General features: G+C 42.7%; 1 protein-coding gene across 11 annotated transcripts in view; it reads left to right on the top strand.

Moving 5' to 3' along the window:
- The window catches only part of ablim1a (actin binding LIM protein 1a), a 125,491-nt gene that overhangs the window by 80,982 nt on the left and 19,794 nt on the right, over positions 1-24,715 (top strand). For 4 of the 11 annotated variants that reach the window (XM_071379989.1, XM_071379995.1, XM_071379994.1 and 1 more), the window contains exons 3-16: positions 2,723-2,906; positions 4,194-4,306; positions 6,734-6,860; positions 7,145-7,238; positions 12,048-12,135; positions 12,352-12,416; positions 13,066-13,110; positions 15,819-15,896; positions 16,802-16,960; positions 17,285-17,329; positions 17,436-17,471; positions 17,770-17,896; positions 20,438-20,545; positions 23,081-23,185. In XM_071379989.1, coding sequence (XP_071236090.1) covers positions 2,723-2,906; positions 4,194-4,306; positions 6,734-6,860; positions 7,145-7,238; positions 12,048-12,135; positions 12,352-12,416; positions 13,066-13,110; positions 15,819-15,896; positions 16,802-16,960; positions 17,285-17,329; positions 17,436-17,471; positions 17,770-17,896; positions 20,438-20,545; positions 23,081-23,185 — 1,374 coding nt within the window. The remainder of the gene's footprint in view (positions 1-2,722; positions 2,907-4,193; positions 4,307-6,733; positions 6,861-7,144; positions 7,239-12,047; positions 12,136-12,351; positions 12,417-13,065; positions 13,111-15,818; positions 15,897-16,801; positions 16,961-17,284; positions 17,330-17,435; positions 17,472-17,769; positions 17,897-20,437; positions 20,546-23,080; positions 23,186-24,715) is intronic. The other 7 variants (XM_071379996.1, XM_071379999.1, XM_071379998.1 and 4 more) reach the window with 3 other exon arrangements.

The following is a 24,715-nucleotide window of genomic DNA, read 5'->3' as shown; positions in this document are numbered from 1 at the left end:
CTGGCTGTGTGTTTCGGGTCGTTGTCATGCTGGAAGACCCAGCCACGACCCATCATCAATGCTCTTACTGAGGGAAGGAGGTTGTTGGCTAAGATCTCGCAATACATGGCCCCATCCATCCTCCCCTCAATACGGTGCAGTCGTCCTGTCCCCTTTGCAGAAAAGCATCCCCAAAGAATGATGTTTCCACCTCCATGCTTCACGGTTGGGATGGTGTTCTTGGGGTTGTACTCATCCTTCTATTCCTCCAAACACGGCGAGTGGAGTTTAGAGCAAAAGGCTCTATTTTTGTCTCATCAGACCACATGACCTTCTCCCATTCCTCCTCTGGATCATCCAGATGGTCATTGGCAAACTTCAGACGGGCCTGGACATGCGCTGGCTTGAGCAGGGGGACCTTGCGTGCGCTGCAGGATTTTAATCCATGACGGCGTAGTGTGTTACTAATGGTTTTCTTTGAGACTGTGGTCCCAGCTCTCTTCAGGTCATTGACCAGGTCCTGCCGTGTAGTTCTGGGCTGATCCCTCACATTCCTCATGATCATTGATGCCCCACGAGGTGAGATCTTGCATGGAGCCCCAGACCGAGGGTGATTGACCGTCATCTTGAACTTCTTCCATTTTCTAATAATTGTGCCAACAGTTGTTGCCTTCTCACCAAGCTGCTTGCCTATTGTCCTGTAGCCCATCCCAGCCTTGTACAGGTCTACAATTTATCCCTGATGTCCTTACACAGCTCTCTGGTCTTGGCCATTGTGGAGAGGTTGGAGTCTGTTTGATTGAGTGTGTGGACAGGTGTCTTTTATACAGGTAACGAGTTCAAACAGGTGCAGTTAATACAGGTAATGAGTGGAGAACAGGAGGGCTTCTTAAAGAAAAACTAACAGGTCTGTGAGAGCCGGAATTTTTACTGGTTGGTAGGTGATCAAATACTTATGTCATGCAATAAAATGCAAATTAATTACTTAAAAATCATACAATGTGATTTTCTGGATTTTTGTTTTAGATTCCGTCTCTCACAGTTGAAGTGTACCTATGATAAAAATGACAGACCTCTACATGCTTTGTAAGTAGGAAAACCTGCAAAATCGGCAGTGTATCAAATACTTGTTCTCCCCACTGTATGTGCTTTGACACAATCCTGTCTCTGAGCTTTACGGATAATTCCTTCGACCTCATGGCTTGCTTTTTTGCTCTGACATGCTCTGTTAACTGTGGAACCTTATATAGACAGGTGTGTGTGCCTTTCCAAACCATGTCCAATCAACTGAATTTACCACAGGTTGACTCCAATAAAGTTGTAGAAACATCTCAAGGATGATCAATGGAAACAGGATGCACCTGAGCTCAATTGCGAGTCTCATAGCAAAGGGTCTGAATACTTATGTAAAGAAGACAGCAGTGTCTTCTTCCGTGGAGTCGCCCCATGAACACCATTTTTGTTTTGTGTTTTATGTATCGTAGACTCGTCAACAGAGATGTTAGCATGTTCCAGAGATTGTTCCAAGTCTTTAGCTGACACTAGGATTCTTCTTTATCTCATTGAGCATTTTGCGCTGTGCTCTTGCAGTCATCTTTGCAGGATGGCCCCTCCTAGGGAGAGTAGCAACAGTGCTGAACTTTCTCCATTTATAGACAATTTGTCTTACCGTGGACTGATGAACATCAAGGCTTTTAGAGATACTTTTGTAACCCTTTCCAGCTTTATGCAAGTCATTATTTCTTAATCTTGGGTCTTCTGAGATCTATTTTGTTAGAGGCATGGTTCACATCAGGCAATTCTTATTGTGAATAGCAAACTCACATTTGAATGAGTGTTTTCGATTGGGCAGGGCAGCTCTAACCAACATCTCTAATCTCTTCTCAATGATTGTACTCTAGGTTAGCTGACTCCTGACTGAAACACTGTGAATGTTTAAAATATGTATTCAATATAGGCAAGAGAAATACATATATTTGTGTGTTATTAGTTTAAGCAAACTGTGTATGTCTGTTGTTGTGACTTAGATGAAGATCAGATCTAATTCCATGACCCATTTATGCAGAAATCCAGATAATTCCAAAGGGTTCACATACTTTTTCTTGCCACTGTAAGTGAATTTGTCCCAATACTTTTGGTCCTCTAAAATGGGGGGACTACGAACAAAAGGTGTTGTAATTTCCTAACAGTTCACCCTATATGGATAAAAATACCCCTACATTAAACCTGACAGTCTGCATTTTAACCTCATAGTCATTGTATCATTTTAAATCCAAAGTGTTGGAGTACAGAGACAATACAACAACACATTTTTCACTTTCCCAATACATTTGGAGCTCGCTGTTCATTATTTACAAGTGCAAAATACAGCATTGGTAGCAATCCCATATGGGAAGATCCAAGGAGGGGCCTTCTTAGTAATTTATTTATATTCCATATCTCTATAATTGAAGGTGGAAGATATTGTTCTTGTCTCTGGAAACACAATAAATAATTCACCTTACATATCCACAGAGGCATTGGCATTTGACTTTATTTTATTTTATCGTTTGTCAGAGTGACATTCAGTAGCCTAATGGACATACAAACACACATTTCTACACATCCACATGGAAAACCAACAAATGGATGGATGGATGGGTCGATGAATGGATAGGTCGATGGATGGATGGATGGTTGAATGGATGCATGGAAGGAGGTTAGAGAATAGCATGACTTACTGACTGCTGTCGTGTCTTTGCAGTGTGTGGCTGTGACCTGGCTCAGGGAGGCTTCTTCATGAAGAATGGAGACTACCTGTGTACCCTGGACTACCAGCGAATGCACGGGACGCGCTGCAATGGCTGTGGGGACTTTGTGGAGGGAGAGGTGGTCACTGCTCTGGGCAAGACCTACCACCCTGCCTGCTTCGTCTGCACCATCTGCAAGTAAGAACCCCCACCCGAAACCTACAGACTCTTATTTTGAAGTGCATACTCCTATTTTGGAATTGTATGTATCTCTTACATGCTGACCATACTGCTCGCGTTATGTGTGAGCGTTGCAGAATACATTTACACATGTTATTCAATCATTTCATCCAAACTGCTAAAGTGCCTCAACGAGCGTCTGCGAAGCCAGGCGCTAAAATAGAACTTTGTTAAATTTTTGACGCTTGAAGAGCTGCAAGTCCCGCCTCTCCAATCTCCTCATTGATTTTTAGGAGCATATTACCATGTGGGTGATTGAAAGATGAACTGAGGTTCACACTCCATTCCAGTTGGTGGTGGTAATGCACCTTAAAGTTGGATGCCAACCGCCATATAAAGTCCAAAGAAGAAGAAGAAGAAGAAGAAGCAGAAGACTGAAGGAGGAGAGATTACTAGGAAAGTAACTAGGTTTACCCATTTATCTGTGGATTAATTGTCGGAGTAGAGGACCTTGTGCATTTCAGGTAAAATAACAACCCAATGTTTATATAGCAGGACAAACAAGCTAGCAACAGCAAAGTAGCTAGCTAAATGGCCATGATTGTTTCATGCGTTTCGAACTGTCCCCAAATTAATAAAGTTGGTTCAGAGTTCGTTTTGATATTTCAACCTGCGCGCCCTGGTATGGATGGACGTCTGGTCTGGTATGGATGGACAAAATCAACATGCGTGCGATGGCGCACAAGGACGCACGTGCGTGCTCGGTCTAGTCAGCATGTTAGTTATTCAGGAGAGTACTATTGAGATAGGAATCTCTTTTTCAAAGGAGCCCTGGTCAAGAGCTAGAAGCATTACTATTATCTATCTCATTACTCTTATTGTTCACCTTATCTTATCAAACTGACTGCATCTTCTTATCTACATCGATTGCTTTGGTCTTGAAAGGGGTCACTCCAACGATGCTGAAACACATTCCCGTCATCATACGGGGCAGCAGGTAACCTAGTGGTTAGAGCGTTGGACTAGTAACCGAAAGCTTGCTAGATTGAATCTCCGAGCTGATAAGGTAAAAATCTGTCGTTCTGCCCGTGAACAAGGCAGTTAACCCACTGTTCCTAGGCCATCATTGAAAATAAGAATTTGTTCTTAACTGACTTGCCTTATTAAATAAAAAATAAAATAATACACTGTTATTCAATACACTGAATATTCTCAGCCAGACATACCCTAATGTGACCTGTGCTACACTATCCATCTGTTTGGTGTCTGACCATTAGTCCATGTATATGTCTGTCTCTCCCACAGACGACCGTTTCCTGCTGGGGATAGGGTCACCTTCAATGGCAAAGACTGTCTGTGTCAGTACTGTGTCCAGCCCACATCCCCAGGACCTGGCAAGGACATCATCGACTCCAACTGTGAGTAGCCTCTGTCTCCACTATCCTTACAGTACTGTGAATGGCTTAGTCACATTGAACTAATACTCAAACAAAAATTCGCAAAAATGTCCAACCAATTTATTTGAGTTCATATGATGTGTGTAACCCATTGTTAGGGATTAACACCAGAACTCTGTAAACTACTAGTAACCAATATACAGTTGTCGTGTCTTTGGTATCGTTAAATTGAAGACTTTTAGTTTTATCATAGATTCCTGTAATTAGGGATTACGCGATCACTTTAGTAATAACGTAACTAATTAACTATGAATTCGAGGGCACCAGGGAAAGTTATTAGATTACAAAGTTATCATTTCCCAATATAACCTTTCAGATATTTCATATCTGATCAATGGTCTTCTAATTAATGATTGATTTACTCTACCTTACGTCAGTCTCATTCCAAACGTCGTAAATCGCTGATCTGCACGAACCCAGTCTTCACTATGAGTCATCCATACATCAATTGTCTTAAATCATTTATTTATTACTAACTAATTAATTCACAGAAATGCAAAACAAACCAACTTAAAATAGTTACATGAAATGATGGGAGAAAATATGCCCTAGTGGGCTAAACCGGCATGGCGGCTGTTAGACAAAGGGAAAGTTGCGTTCGACTAAGAATTCACTACAGAGTCCATAACTATAACAATTGACATGCTAATCCTTACACATGAACGCTCACTCATTCGGGAACAATTGCAATCAATATATATATAGTTACGTCCAGTGTGTGTGTCGCCTTGGTCGTTGGAGAGAAGTTCGTTTTGGTTGGAGTGAAGTTCTGTCTCGGTTGTGGATTGTTCAGAGGGACATTCGTTAAAGAATGATTGTTTCGGCGGTTGTCTTTCTTCGCGTTCAATGATACCGAATTCCTAGCTGCAGACTAGAAGTCAATATCATAACTTGTTATTATTGGTATGAGAGTTTTTACCACGTGGTATAGAAAGTAATTCTACTCAACCTTCGTTCTCCTCCTTGGAGGATACACATGGTCTGGGGTAATTTCTTAAGAGTTGGCTTTTATTCAGATAGCAGAGAGGGGTGGTCCCATGGTCTCTGACCCAACTGGCTCAGGGGCGGTCCTTGGATTTAGTTCAAATACAACCAAATAGTTCAAATAGTTCAAATACAAATACAATTGTATTTTCCTTCATTAAACAGAACAAAATCATATTACACAATTATACAAACAGTATCATACTCACTCATTCATTTTATACAACAAACAGATGTTAACCTCATATCTGAGGTTATTATATAAACAGCGGTATGGTAATGTGGTCCCACAGTCTCACGTGAGTTTCCCACGTGGTGACAAATGGACATGTTAATAGCTGGACTTACACCGATCATTCCTACTTGTGCAGGAATATGAAATATGTTCGTACCTCAAGTTCTGTGAGGTGGAAGAGAATTCCTTTGTCCTGAAAGTTTACCCTCTGTCTTAATACTGTTTGTGGTGGGGAGATTCTCAGGAATTTACGACATCCCTCTGTGATCACAGCATGGGTTGGAGGAGTGGAGGCAGGGAGAGGGGGATGGGGTTTGCTATACCCACGCAGGCAACGTCATGACACAGTACTCAGTAATAAGCGCAGCAATATTTCAACTGCAGCTTAGACATAGCCTGGTCCTAGATCTGTTTGTGCTGTATATCCAAACCTGGGACCAGCCTAGCTCAGAAATACTTTCGCAATCATTTTACAAACCCTGTTGTGCCCCAGCAACGTAGATTTGTTTGTAAAATTCTATTTGCTTCCATTTCTTTCGTTTGTGTGCTTTTGGCATGTTGTCGGTATTTTAATGTGTCCTAAAATCCTAAGAACATCTGTGCTCCCCTTTGCCCATGTTTCTTGGAGATCCTGGAAATATTTTCTAGATACTCTTTTAACTCATCATGTGGTATAACACCTCAAATGAATGTCACTTTACTTAAGGTGTCTGTGCACACTCTGTAAGGGCAATTGACATGGTTTTGACGCCCAACATACCATTCAATCGAATAATGTGACACAGAGATGGGTAAATGACATAACACCCTGTTATAACATCTGGTATGTGGACTCTTATGTAGCATGTAATAACATATGGCATACGTTGTCATGCAGACTGTGTAATAGCAGTTGTTATTAACAGTTGACATTAGAGCATATGACAACAGGATGAACAATAATTTGTAACACTCTTTATAACCGTTTTTATAACATCTAATGCTATGACTCATAACTATATAAAACTTATTTTGACAGCTTATGAAAAATGTGATAATTTATTATATAGCTGGTATAACGGCTTTCTGATTGCATATATTGTGTGTGTGTGTGTGTGCGTGCGTGCGTGCGTGCGTGCGTGCGTGCGTGCGTGCGTGCGTGCGTGCGTGCGTGTGTGTGTGTTTTACAGGCTGTACGGGCTGTGGTAGAGACATTAAGAATGGTCAGGCTCTCTTAGCTCTGGAGAGACAGTGGCACCTGGGCTGCTTTAAGTGTAAGGCATGTCAAAAAGTCCTCACTGGGGAGTACATCAGCAAGTAAGTCTAAAGAAAACTATTATACACATGACATGCTTACACATATAGTGAAATACACACATATTATACTTAACGACAAAGTAAAACACACTATTCTATTCTATTCTACTCTATTTTAATGCACACAACATACACATAGTAAACTTGCAGACACAGTGAAAGACATTGTTCAATTCTATTCTGTTCTATTACACACATAGTGAAACACACAGTATACTTGCAGACACAGTGAAAGACACAATTCTATTCTAATGCAGTCTGTGTTATCCTCTCTCTCTGCACAGGGATGGCACACCCTATTGTGAGAAGGACTACCAGGTTCATTTTGGGGTCCAGTGCGAAGCCTGCCAGCAGTTTATCACAGGCAAAGTGCTGGAGGTAAGCCAATCACCAATCACCTAACATTCATTCCTCCCCCTGCCTGTTGCCAATTGGCTGATTGGTTTAACACATAGGGAGAGCCGAACTCTGTCCGGCGTTCAACTTACTCTTGAAAGTTGTAATAGTAGAATGCACAAGGTGGGTCATCATCAGTTTTCTTCTTGTCATGTCAGTCATTGCATACCTTAGAGAGCTATTTATAACTTGTCAGAAATGTCCAGATCAACTAGCCCATGTCAGCTAATGTTTTTGAGTTAGTTTTTTTTTTATCCCATAGATTTTGTTGTAATATTTGAATCACAAATTAGCTTTAAAACGTCAACATTTTCTCTGCACCCCATGATAACATGTGTAGAATTCCAGGAAATAAGCTTTAAAATAGCAAAATGTTCACTCCCCCAACAAGAGGGGTGTGAACAGTTTGTGTCATGAACAGTGCTTGTGCCTATAGAAATAGGCGTGGCCCGCGCGCAAACATGGGGGGCGCGGGATGTTTCCCAATGCTGGAAGGGGGGCCTGAGTGAAAAAATGTAGGAACCCCTGCCATAACTCATAGTCGGATTGCATCTCTGTCTGCAGACATGCTGGCCACTACTATGGCAGGGAGAGAGAAAGGACATATTGCTGGAGAGAGAGACAGTCAGAGAAATGCAGGGTGGAATGACAGAAGCAGATAGGAGCGGGGCAAACAGGATGAGTTGTGTCACACAATGAGGCAGACAGATATGCTGCGTTGTTCTACTCTGGATGCACTGACAGCAATGGAGCCATCGCTACTCTGTTTCATTCCCAATGGATTTGGCCATTGCCTGTGGCCAACGTCTGTGAGTGTGTGCTCACGAAAACAATTCATCTTTAGCAGAACTCATTCGTGTTAGTGACTATTTGGCGTAGTCCTGTATTCAGGAGATGTATCATTGGATTACCTAAGAGCATTTCACAATTCTGCTAAAGATGAATCGTTTTTGTGTAGACACATATCGACACTATAGTTTTGTTTAGCGCAGGGATGGTTAAGGAGTCGCCAGCATTGTATCTAGTTACATTTTTTACACTGTAGCTTATTCAGATGTGCGTGTGATCCAGCCAACCCTTACAGGTATAGCCAAGCCTGAAAATGAACTATGAAAATCCTCATTTTCAAGGCCATAGCCCCATATCTGTGAATTGCCATTTGTCTATTAGAGTACTGGTCAGTGGGAAGGGTGGTTGGTCAGGGGATGTTTGCTTCTCCATTCGTCTGTTCAGTGTCCTGTTCCTAATAGCTTTTGTGTGACATTTTGCTGTGCATGCTAATCACCTCATGATACAGTTTCGAAGTACTGTAGCCCCCTATGCAATATCAGGGGAGGATACTGTTAACTTTACTTTAGCACAAAGGGAGGATAGCTCCTATATTTGAAGGCATGTTGACTGACAGTGAACCCTTTGTGGTATGCCTGGATGAATGGGTAAATCAAAGGTAGATTTAATCAGTTAACTGTATATGTATATCATGTTAACCTCGTCTCTCAAATTGCTGTCGCATAGAGCCTTGCAACAGTGTGGGAATGTTTGGAACTTAGGGGGTGTGGATTTACTGAGTGACATGCTACTCAATTCAAATTCTGAGCGAATCACCCGACTATGAGGCCCATAAAACCTGCCTATTTCTAAAATGTATCTTCTTAAAATCTGTTTTAAACCTAACCTTATTAACCCTAACCTTAACCAGACTGCTAACCTTATGCCTAACTGTAACCTTAAATGAAGACCAAAAAGCACATTTTTGTAGCCAATTTTGACTTTGAATCTTACTTTGTGGCTATGGAAGCTAGTGGAAACTGAGGGTGAGCTAGCCTGTGACAGTTGTATTAGATGGGACATTTAAAAATCACTTTCACCATGTTATTTTGGGGAAGCCCAAACGAAAAAAGTTTATACGCAAAAAATATTTCTAAGATCAATTGTGCTGCTTGTGCTTTGAAATCCACAATGTAGGGGGGAGGGTGGCGCTAGATGGTAAGGGTTGTGCTAGATGGTGATTTTCTTCGAAAAGAAAGCACAGGGGCGGAGCTTTGGTGGTGTGCTCGAGCGCTGAGAGAGCACTTCTCCTATCCCAGCCTCAGATCCGTCCACCTCCACTATGAACGCGAAAGAGGGACCCGGATTAGCCAGCACGGGAGCCGAGGTAAACAGAGCCTTTAGGTGACCAAAAGCCCTGTCTGCCTCAGCCGACCACTGCAGCTGCACCGGTCCCTCCTTCAGCAGTGAGGTAATGGGAGTTGCTACCTGACCAAAACCCCGGATAAACCTCCAGTAGTAGTTGGCAAACCCTAGAAACCGCTGCACTTCCTTTACCGTGGTGGGAGTCGGCCAATTACGCAAGGCTGAAATGCGGTCACTCTCCACCTCCACCCCTGAAGTGGAAATGCGGTACCCTAGGAAGAAGATGGACTGTTGGAAGAACAGACATTTCTCAGCCTTGACATACAGGTCATTCTCCAACAGTCGACCAAGCACCCTGCGCACCAGGGACACATGCTCGGCGCGTGTAGCGGAGTATATCAGAATGTCGTCGATATACACCACTACACCCTGCACGTGCAGGTCCAGGAAAATCTCGTCAACAAAGGCCTGGAAGACTGATGGAGCATTCATCAAGCCGTATGGCATGACGAGGTACTCATAGTGCCCTGAGGTGGTACTAAATGCCGTCTTCCACTCGTCCCCCTCCCGGATACGCACCAGGTTGTAAGCACTCCTGAGATCCAATTTTGTGAAGAAGCGCACCCCTTGCATTGACTCTATCGCACTGGCGATGAGAGGCAGCGGGTAGCTATAACTCACTGTGATCTGATTGATCCCTCAATAGTCAATACACGGGCGCAGACCCCCATCCTTCTTCTTCACAAAAAAGAAACTTGAGGAGGCAGGTGAAGTGGAGGGCCGAATGTATCCCTGGCCCAGGGATTCGGAGACATATGTTTCCATAGCCGCCGTCTCCTCCTGTGACAGACGATACACGTGACTCCTGGGAAGTGCTGTGTCTACCAGGAGATTTATCGCACGATCCCCCCGTCGATGGGGTGGTAATTTAGTCGCCCTCTTCTTACAGAAGGCGAGAGCCAAATCGGCATATTCTGAGGGGATGCGCACGGTGGAGACCTGGTCTGGACTTTCCACCGTAGTCGCACTGATGGAAACCCCCACACACCTCCCTGAGCACTCTCGTGACCACCCCTTGAGATTGTGTTTTTGACTGTACGTTTGTTTATGTGTAACTCTGTGTTGTTGTTTGTGTCGCACTGCTTTGCTTTATCTTGGCCAGGTCGCAGTTGTAAATGAGAACCTGTTCTCAACTGGCATACCTGGTTAAATAAAGGTGAAATACATTTACAAATTAAAATTAAAACCACCTGAGCCGCTGCCTGTTCACCCCGCTACCATCCAGAAGGCGAGGTCAGTACAGGTGCATCAAAGCTGTGACTGAGAAAATGAAAAACAGCTTCTATCTCAAGGCCATCAGACTGTTAAACAGCAATCACTAACAAAGAGAGGCTGCTGCCTACGTACAGACTCAAATCATTGGCCACTTTAATAAATAGATCACTAGTCACTTTAAATAATGCCACTTGAACTTCTCTGCGCTACGGATCCCGTTAGCGGGATCATTTCCTAAACAACCGCTGAATTGCAGGGCGCCAAATTAAAAAATATTACAAAAAATATTTATAATCATGCAATCACAAGTGAAATATACCAAAACACAGCTTAGCTTGTTGTTAATCCACCTATCGTGTCAGATTTTGAAAATATGCTTTGCAGCGAAAGCAATCCAAGCTTTTGTGAGTTTATCAATCAATGCTACAACACCTAGCCCCAAATTAGCATGGTCACGAAAGTCAGAAAAGCAATAAAATGAATCGCTTACCTTTGATAATCTTCGGATGTTTGCACTCACGAGACTCCCAGTTACACAATAAATGTTATTTTTGTTCGATAAATATTACTTTTATAACAAAAAAACGCCATTTGGGTTGTGCGTTATGTTCAGAAAACTACAGCCTCGTTCCGTTCGACGAAAATACCAAAAAGTATCCGTAATGTTCGTAGAAACATGTCAAATGTTTTTTATAATCAATCCTCAGGTTGTTTTTAACAAACATAATCGATAATATTTCAACCGGACCGTAACCTATTCAATAAAAGAGAGAAAGAAAATGGAGAGCTACACCTCTCGCGCGCAGGAACTACTCAGAGGACACCTGACTAGTTTTGAAAAATCTCGCTAATTTTTCAAAATAAAAGCCTGAAACTATGTCTAAAGCCTGGTCACAGCCTGAGGAAGCCATTGGAAAATGAACCTGGTTGATACCTTTTTAAATGGAAGAAAGACGGGCCAGGAAACACAGATAAAAATTACTCATCTCATATGTATTGTATTTTATACCATCTATTGCAACTTGGCCAACTCGGCCATCGCTCATCCATACAAGAACAAGCATTTCGCTACACTCGCATTAACATCTGCTTACCATGTGTATGTGACCAATAAAATGTGATTTGATTTGAGCCGTGGCATGCTACTCATTATGTAAGAAAGCATATTGTGTTAAACTCAACTGGATTCTCCTGAGGGCGGAAGGTAGCCTAGCGGTTAAGAGAGTCGGGCCAGCAAGGTCACTAGTTTGAATCCCCTAGGTGAAACATCTGCTGATGTGCCCTTGAATAAGGCACTTAACTCTAATTTCTCCTGTCAGTAGCTCTGGATAAGAGTGTCTGCTAAATGACTAAAATGTAAATTATATCCCTGTGTGTTTCCAGGCAGGGGACAAACACTACCACCCCAGCTGTGCACGATGCAGCAGGTGCAACCAGATGTTCACAGAAGGAGAAGAGATGTACCTGCAAGGTGAGTAGCTAGATTGATTCCCGAAGTTATACCTGGAGCATTTTAAGGGTTATTACGGTATAGCTGGGTTGGTTTAGCCTGGTCCCTGATCTGCTGTTTTGCCAACCGTTAGGTTTGACCATAAATGTTGGCAAGAGAGCACAAACGGATCTGGAACCAGGTTAGGTTTGGTTGTCTTTGTTCTCTAATACCATCTGTCTCTGTTCTCTTCCACAGGATCAACAGTGTGGCACCCTGGCTGTAAGAACACAACCAGAACAGAGGAAAGACATAGGGAACGGGTAGGAAATATATCTGACCTTGTTTGCACTGTGCAAGTGTCTCCTCTGTGTCAGCCACTCCTAATTTGCCCCCTATATCCCTTCCCCTTGGCCCTAAACCTGTTTGCAGATTTGTAAGGTGTAGGTAATATGGTGGAAAATCCACCACTACACTGCTTATACCTACCCAGACACAACAGATCTGAAAACATCAAAGGGTTAGAGCCAAAGGGAAGCGGTAGGGAGTGATCATTCAGTGATCACACAGACACCTACGGTATGCCTCTCTCCCCCTTTAATCCTATGTCTACCGGTGTATGTAGTGTGTGTGTGTCCTTTGCTCTGTGGTGGTTGTGTGTGTGTGACCTGCAGGTTTTGGGTCAATTCCATTTCAATTCAGTCAATTCAGAAAGTAAGCAGACATTTTCTCATTGGAAAGAGTTGATAAATAAATACATAAATGTTCTAATTGGAAAGCATTGAGAAAAAAATGGAATTGGTATTAAAATGCCAGTTTACTTCCAGAATTGACTGAATTGAAATGGGATTGACCCCAACCTTGGTGAACTGTGATCTGGCCAGCTGAATGGGCTCCATCTAAGTCAGGTTGGAGAGCCCATGTGTGTGTGACTTCCTGTGAATCCCCCCTCTCCCTTCCCTTCCTCCACAGCTGTTGCCTCCGTCACTATTACTCCTCCACAAAACAGAAAGGCAGGTACTGTATTCGCTATTGACTATGCGATGGCATCATCCTGTGTTACTTTCTCTATGATGTCGCATAGGTCATAGGACATGATGCGCTGTGTGCTGCCCCCTGCTGGAGCCAGCCTGCAGTGTTAAAATGCTACACACATTTGCACATTACATCTCATACACCTGTATCGCCCTCATCTAGAAGGAGCATGGGCTACAGACAAAGACATATTTGAGGAGTAGACATGAACAGTGTTCAAATTATACATTGCCTCTTGTGGATGCCCAATGGCTCTTGGAGGCATCCAATTTGTTATGGGGGTGCCCAGCCCACTTGTAATTTGAACCATGCAGAAAAATATCAAACAATAAATTAATGGTTGTTTTCACCCAAACTACTCTCTTTAAAAATACCCCATTTAAGGCCTCCTGAGTGGCGCAGCGGTCTAAGGCACTGCATGAGGCGGCGCACAATTGGCCAGGCATCGTCTGGGTTAGGGGAGGGTTTCTCCGGCCAGGATGTCCTTGTCCCATCGCGCTCTAGCGACTTCTGTGGTGGGCCGGGCGCATGCACGCTGACAAAGTCGCATGGTGTACGGTGTTTCCTCCGACACATTGGTGCAGCTAGCTTCTGGGTTAAGCGAGCAGTGTGTCAAGAAGCAGTGCGGTTTAGTGGGGTCGTGTTTCGGAGGACGTATGGCTCTCAACCTTCTACTCTCCCGAGTCCGTACAGGAGTTGCAGCGATGGGACAAGACTGTAACTACCAATTGGGGAGAAAAAGTGGTAAAAAAACACATTTATAGGTTGTGAAAACATGATTCATGTCAATGGCTGCATTCAATCAATACATGAATTCAGGACTGTTGTTTCCATCTGAATTCTGCATTTCCCATTAGAAGGCATGTGGTATTTACAGTATTAAGGACATTACTAAGTCACAAAGCAAATGCTCTCATTCACTTTGCAAGAGGCAAATTACTGACGACATTGCGAGATTATGTGTTTGTATTTTATTTAAAGATTTAATCTACTTGTCATATGAGGTGTGACAATGTGGGGCATTTAGAGCGCTGGGCCAGTACCTGAAAGGTCGTTGGTTCGAATTCCCGAGCCAACAAGGTAAACAATCTGTCAATGTGCACTTGAGCAAGGGACTTAATCCTAATTTGCTACAGGAGTGTCGTACTGCTATGGCTGACCCTGTAAAACAACACATTTCACTGCACGTAGTATCTGGTGTATGTGACAATAAAACATCTTCTCATGGAATTTCTAAAACAAAGTTAGGTGTTGAACTAGGTGTCTTTTCCCCTCCTGTTGATGACGCAGTGATTGAGTTGACATACACTATATATACAAAAATATGTGGACACCCCTTCCAATTAGTGGATTCGGCTATTTCAGCCACACCAGTTGTTGACAGGTATATAAAATCAAGCAAACAGCCCTGCACTCTCCATAGACAAACATTGGCAGTAGAATGGCCTTACTGAAGAGCTCAGTGACTAGTAGGCCAGAAAAGCTCACAGAACGGGACCGGCGATTGCTGAAGCGTGTAGTGTGTAAAAATCATCTGTCCTCGGTTGCAACACTCACTACCGAGTTCCAAACTGCCTGTGGAAGCACAATAACTGTTTTTCGGAAGCTTCATGAAATGGGTTTCCATGGCCGAGCAGCTGCACACAAGAGTAAGATCACAATGCCAAGCAACAGCTGGACTGGTGTGAAGCTCGCCACCACTGGACTTTGGAGTAGTGGAAATGCGTTCTCTGGAGTGATGAATCACGCTTCACCATCTGGCAGTCCGACGGACGAACCTGGGTTTGGCGCATGCCAGGAAAACGCCACCTGCCCGAATGCATAGTGCCAACTGTAAAGTTTGGTGGAGGAGGAATGGTCTGGGGCTGTTTTTCATGGTTCGAGCAAGGCCCCTTAATTCTGGGGAAGGGGAATTTGAGCGTTACAGGATCCAATGACATTCTAGACGATTCTGTGCTTCCAACTTTGTGGCAACAGCTTGGGGAAAGCCCTTTCCTGTTTCAGCACGACAATGCCCCTATGCACAATCGAGGTCCATACAGAAATTATTTGTCAAGATCGGTGTGGAAGAACTTGACTGGTCTGCACAGAGCCCTGACCTCAACCCCATCTAACAACTTTGAAATGAATTGGAACACTGACTGAGAGCCAGGCCTAATCACCCAACTTCAGTGACCAACCTCACTAATGCTCTTATCACTGAATGGAAGCAAGTCCCTGCCTCAATGTTCCAACATCTAGTGGAAAGCCTTCTCAGGAAAGTGGAGGCTGTTATAGCACCAAAGCGGGGACCGACTCGGGGACCGATGATTTTGGAATGAGATGTTCGACCAGCAGGTGCCCACATAATATTGGTCATGTAGTGTATTTCACTCATCATTTGCAATGGAGGCAAACATAATGCTGTAGCAACTTTAACCCAACACCTAGCAACCTCGTCAAGAGGTTAGGATCACTTGGTGTAACATTAAGAGATACGAACAGGTGTCACTGGACCCGTGTTCGAGTCCTGGTTGGGGCTGCCCCTTGAATTTCCTGCAATACGGATTGAAAAAGGATGAGATGACATGAGCCAACTGAAAGATAACTTAAAGCTAGTCCAGAGATGCCCTTGAACTTGTACCGAGAGATGTTGTCTTGACATATTCCATTTCTGTTCAATAATGTAACCAACAGTTCTCCTCTTGCAGCCTTCGAGGTCGTCGTCCGAGAGTATCTGTTCCAGACCTGGTTCAAGCATACCTGGCTCACCGGGTCATACCATATATGTGAGTTCTATCTACCGTACATCTTGCCTGACGACTCACACTAAATTATCCCACTGCTCTGCTACATACTTTAGTCTGAGACTGCTATCATTGAAGTAGTTTGTGGTGAGGAGGGGCACGAGGGGTGTTGTACAAAACAAAGTAGTCAGCGATTGGATGGTCTCTTATCAAGTATTAAAGCAAATGATTAATTTAAAACCGGACGCTTTACTCACATGTGTTCTGGTTCTGGCCCAACCAGACGGCCCCGAATGTGCTTCGCATTCAGTGAAGGGTCGGGGAGGTACTAAAATCCAGACTCATTGCGGAGAATGAACTAACGGTCTATGGCCGTGGCATAGCATTTGGCCGGAGCAAGGTGTCTGGGTAGCCAGGCAAACGTACATCTACCCTCACACACATAGTGGGCTGGATGTGCTGCTTTTATTTTTAGAATTTAGGCCACTTCTCCCCTAACGAAGCTTAAAATAAATTGTGACTCCCTGTGTAAACTTTGTCTTATTCCTTTTTCTTACCGGTACACAGATGTTCTGTTCCCCCTTACATTGTTCATGTTGCTGTACCCTTACTGCCAATCCTCATGTTAAACAGAAGGGGCCCTAAGCTTATCAGACTCCCTAATAGTTATTCTATAGACAGTAGCAAATTGATTGTAACTTTCCCAAAATTGGAAGATTCAGTCAGGAGGGAATAGGCAGCAAATCTATAAATCCTCCAAATGTGATTTCCGGAAAACCTGAGAATTTTGGGAAAGTTCAAGGAATTTTGCAACCCTGCTGACCACTAATACTTGCTAGTGTTAACCTGTCTCAGTAGATGTGTGCTTTTAGTTGTGTATAACCTCTCTCGCTCTGTCTCTATGTATGTGTCGATCTGTCTGTCTATCTGTCTGTCTGTGTTCCTAGGCAAAAGTAGACAATGAGATCCTTGATTACAGGGACCTAGCCGCCATTCCCAAAGTCAAAGCAATTTATGACATAGAGCACCCTGATCTGATTACCTATGAGCCTTTGTACACCATGTCCCTGGATGAGAGGGAGGAGAGGAGGGAGAGTGTGGGAGAGGTAATTCGAATGCATCCATGCATGAACGTCTGTGTGTGTTTACGTGCGTGCGTGCGTGCGTGTGTGTGTGTGACGCATCATGTAAAAATGAACGAGCCTGCATTCTGAAGTTACAATCTGTGCTGGGTAAGTATTTGTTTGAAGGAAAACGTCTGTGATGCAGAAATCATACTGTCATAAGTCATCTTTCATCCATCTTTCCACCCTGGAAAGCATGTCTGTTGTTGCAGGGTGGAAGGCTGACACTTTTAGTGCACATTTCACGTTTAGTCTAGTGTAAATCCTTTCACATTCAGTTTGCTGAGTCACCTTCTGTGTCCACAGCTCCATACTGCGAGAAGGGAGCGTTCCCCCATGCCAGACGACAAGGTAAGGCACCCAATTATTATCATTGGTGGTACATGGTTTCGGTGTGTCTGTTCTTACAGTATGGTAATGTTGGATGTTGATATTAATCGATTTTTTTCTTTTTCAGTCCTCAAGAAACATGTCACCTACACCGTCTGCTGAGGTGAGTGCCTGTGTCAAGACAGTCAGTGGTTTGATTTATATCAATCTTTACTTGACAGGGGGACTGTGGCTACGATGTAATTACATCTGCTTCCAAAAACAAAACTTGAAAGTATAAAAGAGAACATTGTATCTCAGTACTGCGTTACACCATAATACTCTTGTTTAGCGTTCAGGAGGAATAGAATAGAATAACTTAATTTTGTTGCTAGAGAGACAGCTTCTGTAATTTTATAATGAAGAGAAGCTCTTGGATTGACAGTGATTGGCAGGTGAGGTCACTGTGTTGTCCCTGTTAGGGCTGCTATGACATGAGGGAACGCATCCTCCAGAGGTCCACCAGTCAGGGCTCCATCGGATCACACGTCTACAATCGCAATAGTTACACCCCGCTGTCACGCTCACCGCAGCACTTTCACAGACCAGGTGAGTGTGTGTGTGTGTGTGTGTTTGTCTGTGTATTTGTGTGTATGTATGTGTGTGCGCGTGCGAGCATGTGTGATTTGTATTGTTACTCTTTACAGGTTGCACAGGGGAAAGAATTGAAAATAGTCTGATAAATACAGTAGGCACTGCCTCTCTCCACTCTTCCCTTACTACTTTGACAAGAACATAAGACCACTTGATCACAACTCGCAGGAGTAACATTCATGCCTGTCACTCTTTCTTTACCACACCTTAAACTTAACTCCCCACTGCAGCTGCTCTGTTGCTGTCCTCTTTTATCTTTACTCTTCACATCTTCACTGACCACCCTGGTAACACTAATAACTTGAATGAATATTCCTTATAAATACTTTAAATGTTAAATCATTTAATAATGAAATATTTATTTATTATTCATGTACAGTGGCTTGCGAAAGTATTCACCCCCTTTGGCATTTTTCCTATTTTCCTACCTGGAATTCAATTTTATTTGGGGGGCGTTTGTATCATTTGATTTACACAACATGGCTACTACTTTGAAGATGCAAAATATTTTTTTTTGTGAAACAAACAACAAATAACATAGAAAAACAGAAAACTTGAGCGTGCATAACTATTCACCCTCCCACCCCCAAAGTCAATACTTTGTAGAGCCACATTTTGGAGCAATTACAGCTGCAAGTCTCTTGGGGTATGTCTCTATAAGCTTGGCACATCTAGCCACTGGGATTTTTGCCCATTCTTCAAGGCAAAACTGCTCCAGCACCTTCAAGTCAGATGGGTTCTGCTGGTGTACAGAAATCTTTAAGTCATAGCACAGATTCTCAATTGGATTGAGGTCTGGGATTTGACTAGGTCATTCCAAGACTTTTAAATGTTTCCCCTTAAACCACTCAAGTGTTGCTTTAGCAGTATGCTTAGGGTCATTGTCCTGCTGGAAGGTGAACCTCTGTCCTAGTCTCAAATCTCTGGAAGACTGAAACAGGTTTCCCTCAAGAATTTCCCTGTATCTTGGCGCCATCCATCATTCCTTCAATTCTGACCAGTTTCCCAGTCCCTGCCGATGCTTCACTGTGGGGATGGATGATGCCAGCACCATGCTTCACTGTGGGGATGGTGTTCTTGTGGTGATGATAGGTGTTGGGTTTGTACCAGACATAGCATTTTCCTTGATGGCCAAAAAGCTCAATTTTAGTCTCATCTGACCAGAGTACCTTCTTCCATATGTTTGGGGAGTCTCCCACATGCCCACATCCCACAAATGTGTTTGCTTATTTTTTTCTTTAAGCAATGGCTTTTTTCTGGCCACTCTTATGTAAAAAAGACCAGCTCTGTGGAGTGTATGGCTTAAAGTGGTCCTATGGACAGATACTCCAATCTCCACTGTGGAGGTTTGCAGCTCCTTCAGGGTTATCTTTGGTCTCTTTGTTGCCTCTCTGATTAATGCCCTCCTTGCCTGGTCCGTGAGTTTTGGTGGGCGGCCCTCTCTTGGCACGTTTGCTGTGGTGCCATATTCTTTCAATAAATTTTTTATTTTATTTAATGGTGCTCAGTGGGATGTTCAAAGTTTCTGATATTTCTTTATAACCCAACCCTGATCTGTACTTCTCCACAACTTTGTTCCTGACCTATTTGGCGAGCTCCTTGGTCTTCATGGTGCCACTTGCTTGGCGGTGCCCCTTGCATAGTGGTGTTGCAGACTCTGGGGCCTTTCGGAACAAATGAAAATATACTGAGATCATGTGACACTTCGATTGCACACAGGTGGACTTTATTTAACTAATTATGTGACATCTGAAGGTAATTAGTTGCACCAGATCTTATTTAGGGGCTTCATAGCAAAGGGGGTGAATACATATGCATTCACCACTTTTCAGTATTTTATTTCTTAGAATTTTTTGAAACAAGTTTATTTTTATTTTTTTTCACTTCACCAATTTGGACTATTTTGTGTATGTCCATCACATGAAATCCAAATAAAAATCTATTTAAATTACAGGTTTAATGCAACAAAATAGGAAAAACGCCAAGGGGGATGAATACTTTTGCAAGCCACTGTATATATAGTTTATAGTTTATTAATGCTATTCATATAAACACAGTTTTTTCACTTTAAGGTGTATCTCGTAATACACATTTTCCTTATTCCTTATCCCCATCTCCCTCAAATAGTTTTTACTCCAAGTTTGTTGTTTTCTAGTTTTTACATGATTCCGATTTTCTCCCCCTTCTTTTCGTTCACCCTCTCTCACCTCCCCTCCTCCTCTCTCCCTTCCTAACTGTGGTGGTGTGTCCACTGGGTCTGTTTCCTCTCTCACCTGTCTTCCACCTCTTCCCTCCCTCCCTGTCTTTATCTGTGATGGTATGTCTACTGACTGTATTACTTCTTCCTCGACTCCACACCTCCCTCCTCCATTTCCACCTCCCCTCCACATCTCTCTCACATCTCCCCCTCCACGTCTCCCTCCCCTCCGTACCTGTGGTGGTGTCTCCCCGCCGGCTCTGTCCCCCCTCCTCTCTCTCACCTCCCCTCCCCTGCAGAAACTCTGACAGGCATGCAGAAGCTCTGCTCTGACCTGTGCAGTAACAGCCATAGTGACTCCCGCCCCACCTCCCCTTTCAGACACCACTTCCTACCCCATAGCCAAGGTAAGACAGGGCCCTAGTCCCCATGGTCCCTCCACTCTCCCCACTACCAAGGCAAGCTGTGTCACCTCATTCAAGTCTTACTGCCTCATACGCTATGGCTAAACTTCTCATGTCCCTACCATCATCTTCAGCCGCTATACAATGCCTAGTGAAAGTCTACACACCCCTTGCACAGTTTTCACATTTTGCTGCCTTAAAATTTGATCTGAAAGGGATTACATTGAAAGTGAAAGAAACATTATAGAACATTTTCTAAATTAATTTAAAATATAAAACAAACATGTCTTCACGCCCAAGCGTTAAAACTTGGTCGAAGCACCTTTGGCAGTAATTACAGCTGTGAATGATTTTGAATTCGATTCTACCAACTCTGCACAACGCTTATGGCAACATACTGTATATCCATTGTTTTTGTCAAAATTGTAATTCCAAAGACACACCAGAATGGATTTCCAAAAAGTGTTGAGTTTTCCTGAGTTTTCCTTTTCCTGACATAAATCTGCTTGACATTCAGACTACATTTTTATATTTCTGTCCATCAATGATTTCCAACCAAATTTACTGAGCTTTAGCAATTTTGACAAAAAACAATGGATATATGTTGCCATAAGAGTTGGTAGAATCTTATTAAAAATTATTCACTGCGTACAAAGGTATTTCCACCAAGTATTAACTCAGGGGTGTAAAGACATATGCAATCAAGAAATCTTTGTGTTTTATTTTTAATTAGTTAATAAACATTTATATATTTTTTTATTTTACTTGGGGTATGTAAACTTCCGCTAGGCACTGTATACTGTTGCCATGCACATTTGATGTGAAGTGAATGTCAGTAGCTGACTAGCCTGGTCCCAAATCTGTTTGTGCTTTTCTTACCAACTGACTGGCAAACAGATCTGGGACCAGGCTAGAGACGTCTCTTCTGCTGTCATGATATAGACATGCAGCCTAGTTCATTTAGACCAGAGGTTCCCAAACTTTTTCACTCAGGCTCCCCTTCCAGCATTGGGAAACTTTGAAATGTTCCACCCAAGTCACATTACTAACATTCTGCCTGTTTAATGATAAATGCCCATTTTGTCTGCCTGCACAGCCTGGTCTCATAGACTAGACGTAACATAGTAAATATAAATCCTGGACATTCAAATGGGGCGGCAGTTAGCCTAGTGGTTAGAGCGTTGGGACTAGTAACCGGAAGGTTGTAAGATCAGATCCCCGAGCTGACAAGGTAAAAATCTGTCGTTCTGCCCCTGAACAAGGCAGTTAACCCACTGTTCCTAGGCTGTCATTGAAAATAAGAATTTGTTATTAACTGACTTGCCTAGTTAAATAAAGGTATAAAAAATGAGTACGAGATGTTACGTTTGGTATGGTTACAGACATAAGTTACTTAAGGCAAAAATGAAAGTAGGGTGGATTGGTGGGCGTATAATGCAAACGTCTAGCAACCCGGAGGTTGCGAATTCAAATCTCATCATGGACAATTTGAGCTAATTAGCAACTTTTCAACTACTTACTACTTTTTTAGCTATTTTGCAACTAAGCATGTTAACTAACCCTTCCCCTAACCTTAACCCTATTAGCTAACTCTAACCCTTTAACCTAACTCCTAAACTTAACCCTAACCTCAACTCCTAACCCTAACGCCTAGCCTAGCTAATATTAGCAACCTAGCCACCTAGCTAGAATTCGTAATATATACATTTTGCAAATTCCTAACATGTTGTACGTTTAGTAAATTCATAATGTATAACAGAAATTGTAAATCGTAACATATCTTATATTACGACATCCACAAATTAACACATACCATACTAAATGTAACATATGGAGTTTACGGAATTACACACAGAATAATACGAAATGCTCTGAGACCAGGTTGGCCTGCATGCTTTGGTTAGGTCTCATATTACCTCATGACTACAGTATGTTACTAACATTGTTGGTTAGTGACTAACTAACCGACAATGAGATTAGTAGGATTAGGGACGGGTTAGGGTTTGATGAGAAAAGAAATTCAGCCTCCATCTAGTTTGAAATAATCTGCCAATTGTTTTGGATAAAACATGTTTTTTAAATGATAAACTAGATATAAGATATGATATCAGTCTTATGGCCTTTTGTGTTTTGATGTTGTCTGGTTGCATGCTAAGGTGTGTCCTCATCCTCATCTACTGTGTTAGGATAGCGACAAACAGAGTGAATCTGTAGCTGTACCAAACTCAGAGTTGCATATGGTTCACACTGTATGCTCTGGTATGCTTCTTGTCTGCTGTATGCTTTAACTACAACCCCTGCATGATTTTCCCATCCATTGATTTGGTAATACAGGATGCTTCAATAGTTCTCAAAACTGGATCACTCTTTGCAGAGTAAAGTAACATCCACTTGCGTCCATTTTTATGCCAGACCTTACAGCTATATCCAATACTCAGAGACACTCTCGTCTGGCTCTGCAAGATTAGCTTTCTCCAAATTTATGATTTCCTTATGGTTGCCCAGCTTACATTTTGTTCTTGGTTCTTCTCATCGGAGGCACTGATCCACTCAGCGGGCGGAGCTCCCCCATACCCCAACGGCCAGAGAGCCGGCCGGTCACTCCGCCTCTCTCTCTGACCCCTAAACATTTCCACCTCCCAGGTAGGAGATACACGGAGCGCACCCTGTCACTGTTACTGCTACTGGTCACCTGAGACTTTTTATTGCTCTCACTCAACTTCTCTCTACCACTTTTTCCATTTCAATAATGCTTTTGGCTCATGTGTCACTGGAAAAGTGTTTGATACGTATACATGAAATGCAAAAACACTGAGCACAAACTGATTGAATCAACGTTGTTTCAACGTAATTTGTCGACGTATTGTGGCACGGATTCTACATGGAAAATACATAACAAAATGTTGACATAGACAAACCTTGTATAAAATATGTTGAATTTGTACCTTTAAAATAATGTCAGATCTTCCGCGTTATATCCACTATCAGAAAAACAAACAATAAGCTGGGCATAGTCTACACATAGTCTTTAGTCTCCCATCCAAGGTTTTAACCAAGCCCAGCTATGATATTTGTCATTGAATATTACCAATGTGCTATTGTGAGAATGATTGATGATAGATCCCCACTTAAAAAGTAAATAGATAAGGCCTCCCGAGTGGCGCAGCGGTCTAAGGCACTTCATTGCAGTGCTTGAGGCGTCACTACAGCCCCGGGTTTGATCCTAGGCCGTGTCACAGCTGGCCGTGCCCGGGAGACCCATGCGGTGGCGCACAATTGTCCGGGTTAGGGGAGGATTTGGCCGGACGGGATGGGTGGCGGGCTGGGTGCCTGCAAGCTGACTTCGGTCACCAGCTGGACGATGTTTCCTGGACGATGTTTCCTCCGTGTGTCAAGAAGCAGTGCGGCTTAGCAGGGTTGTGTTTCAGAGGATGCATGGCTCTCGACCTTTGCTTCTCCATAGTCTGTAGGGACAAGACTAACAACCAATTGGATATCACGAAAAAGGGGTAAAAGTACCCCAAAAATATAGGAATAAAAAAGATCATAAAAACAAAATAGATTTGCTATTGCTATCAAAGTCATTCCAAAGGGTAGTTTTAACAGAGCAAAATCAATTTAGAACTTTATCACTCATATATCATCAATGATTGAGACAGTGAAGATGGCTGACATTTTACGTGCTCCTAACCGATTGTATTTTGATGTTTGTTTTTTTGCGTTGTTTGTAACTGATTTTTAAAAACGTATTATGTACTTGTTACTTTTATTTCTTATTCTTATTCGTGTTTTTTAAACTGCATTGTTGGTTAGGGGCTTGTAAGTAAGCATTTCACTGTAAGGTGAAATGCCTGTTGTATTTGGCCCATGTGACTAATACAATTTGATTCGATTTGATTTGATTTTTGAATGACACAGTTTAGGCTTAAATAGCATTTGCAAAGTCATCAAAGCTATTGTTTCAATTCAACCCAGAATTCAACATAAAATACACAATACAAATAGGCCTTAGGGTTTTAAGCTTTGGCTGATTTCAAATGGAATGATATTTAGTGATTTGATTGTCAACACAACCAAATATCAACATTTGAAGGAGATGAAGCCTCTATATTCTGATTGGATAGTTCCATCTGTGCCACTGACTTAGTCTGGCTTTCATTTCAGTTTGTCTAC

This window comes from Salvelinus alpinus, chromosome 32 (assembly GCF_045679555.1).
Source record: "Salvelinus alpinus chromosome 32, SLU_Salpinus.1, whole genome shotgun sequence".
NCBI lineage: Eukaryota > Metazoa > Chordata > Actinopteri > Salmoniformes > Salmonidae > Salvelinus > Salvelinus alpinus.
This window is presented reverse-complemented; position numbering and strand designations above follow the sequence as displayed.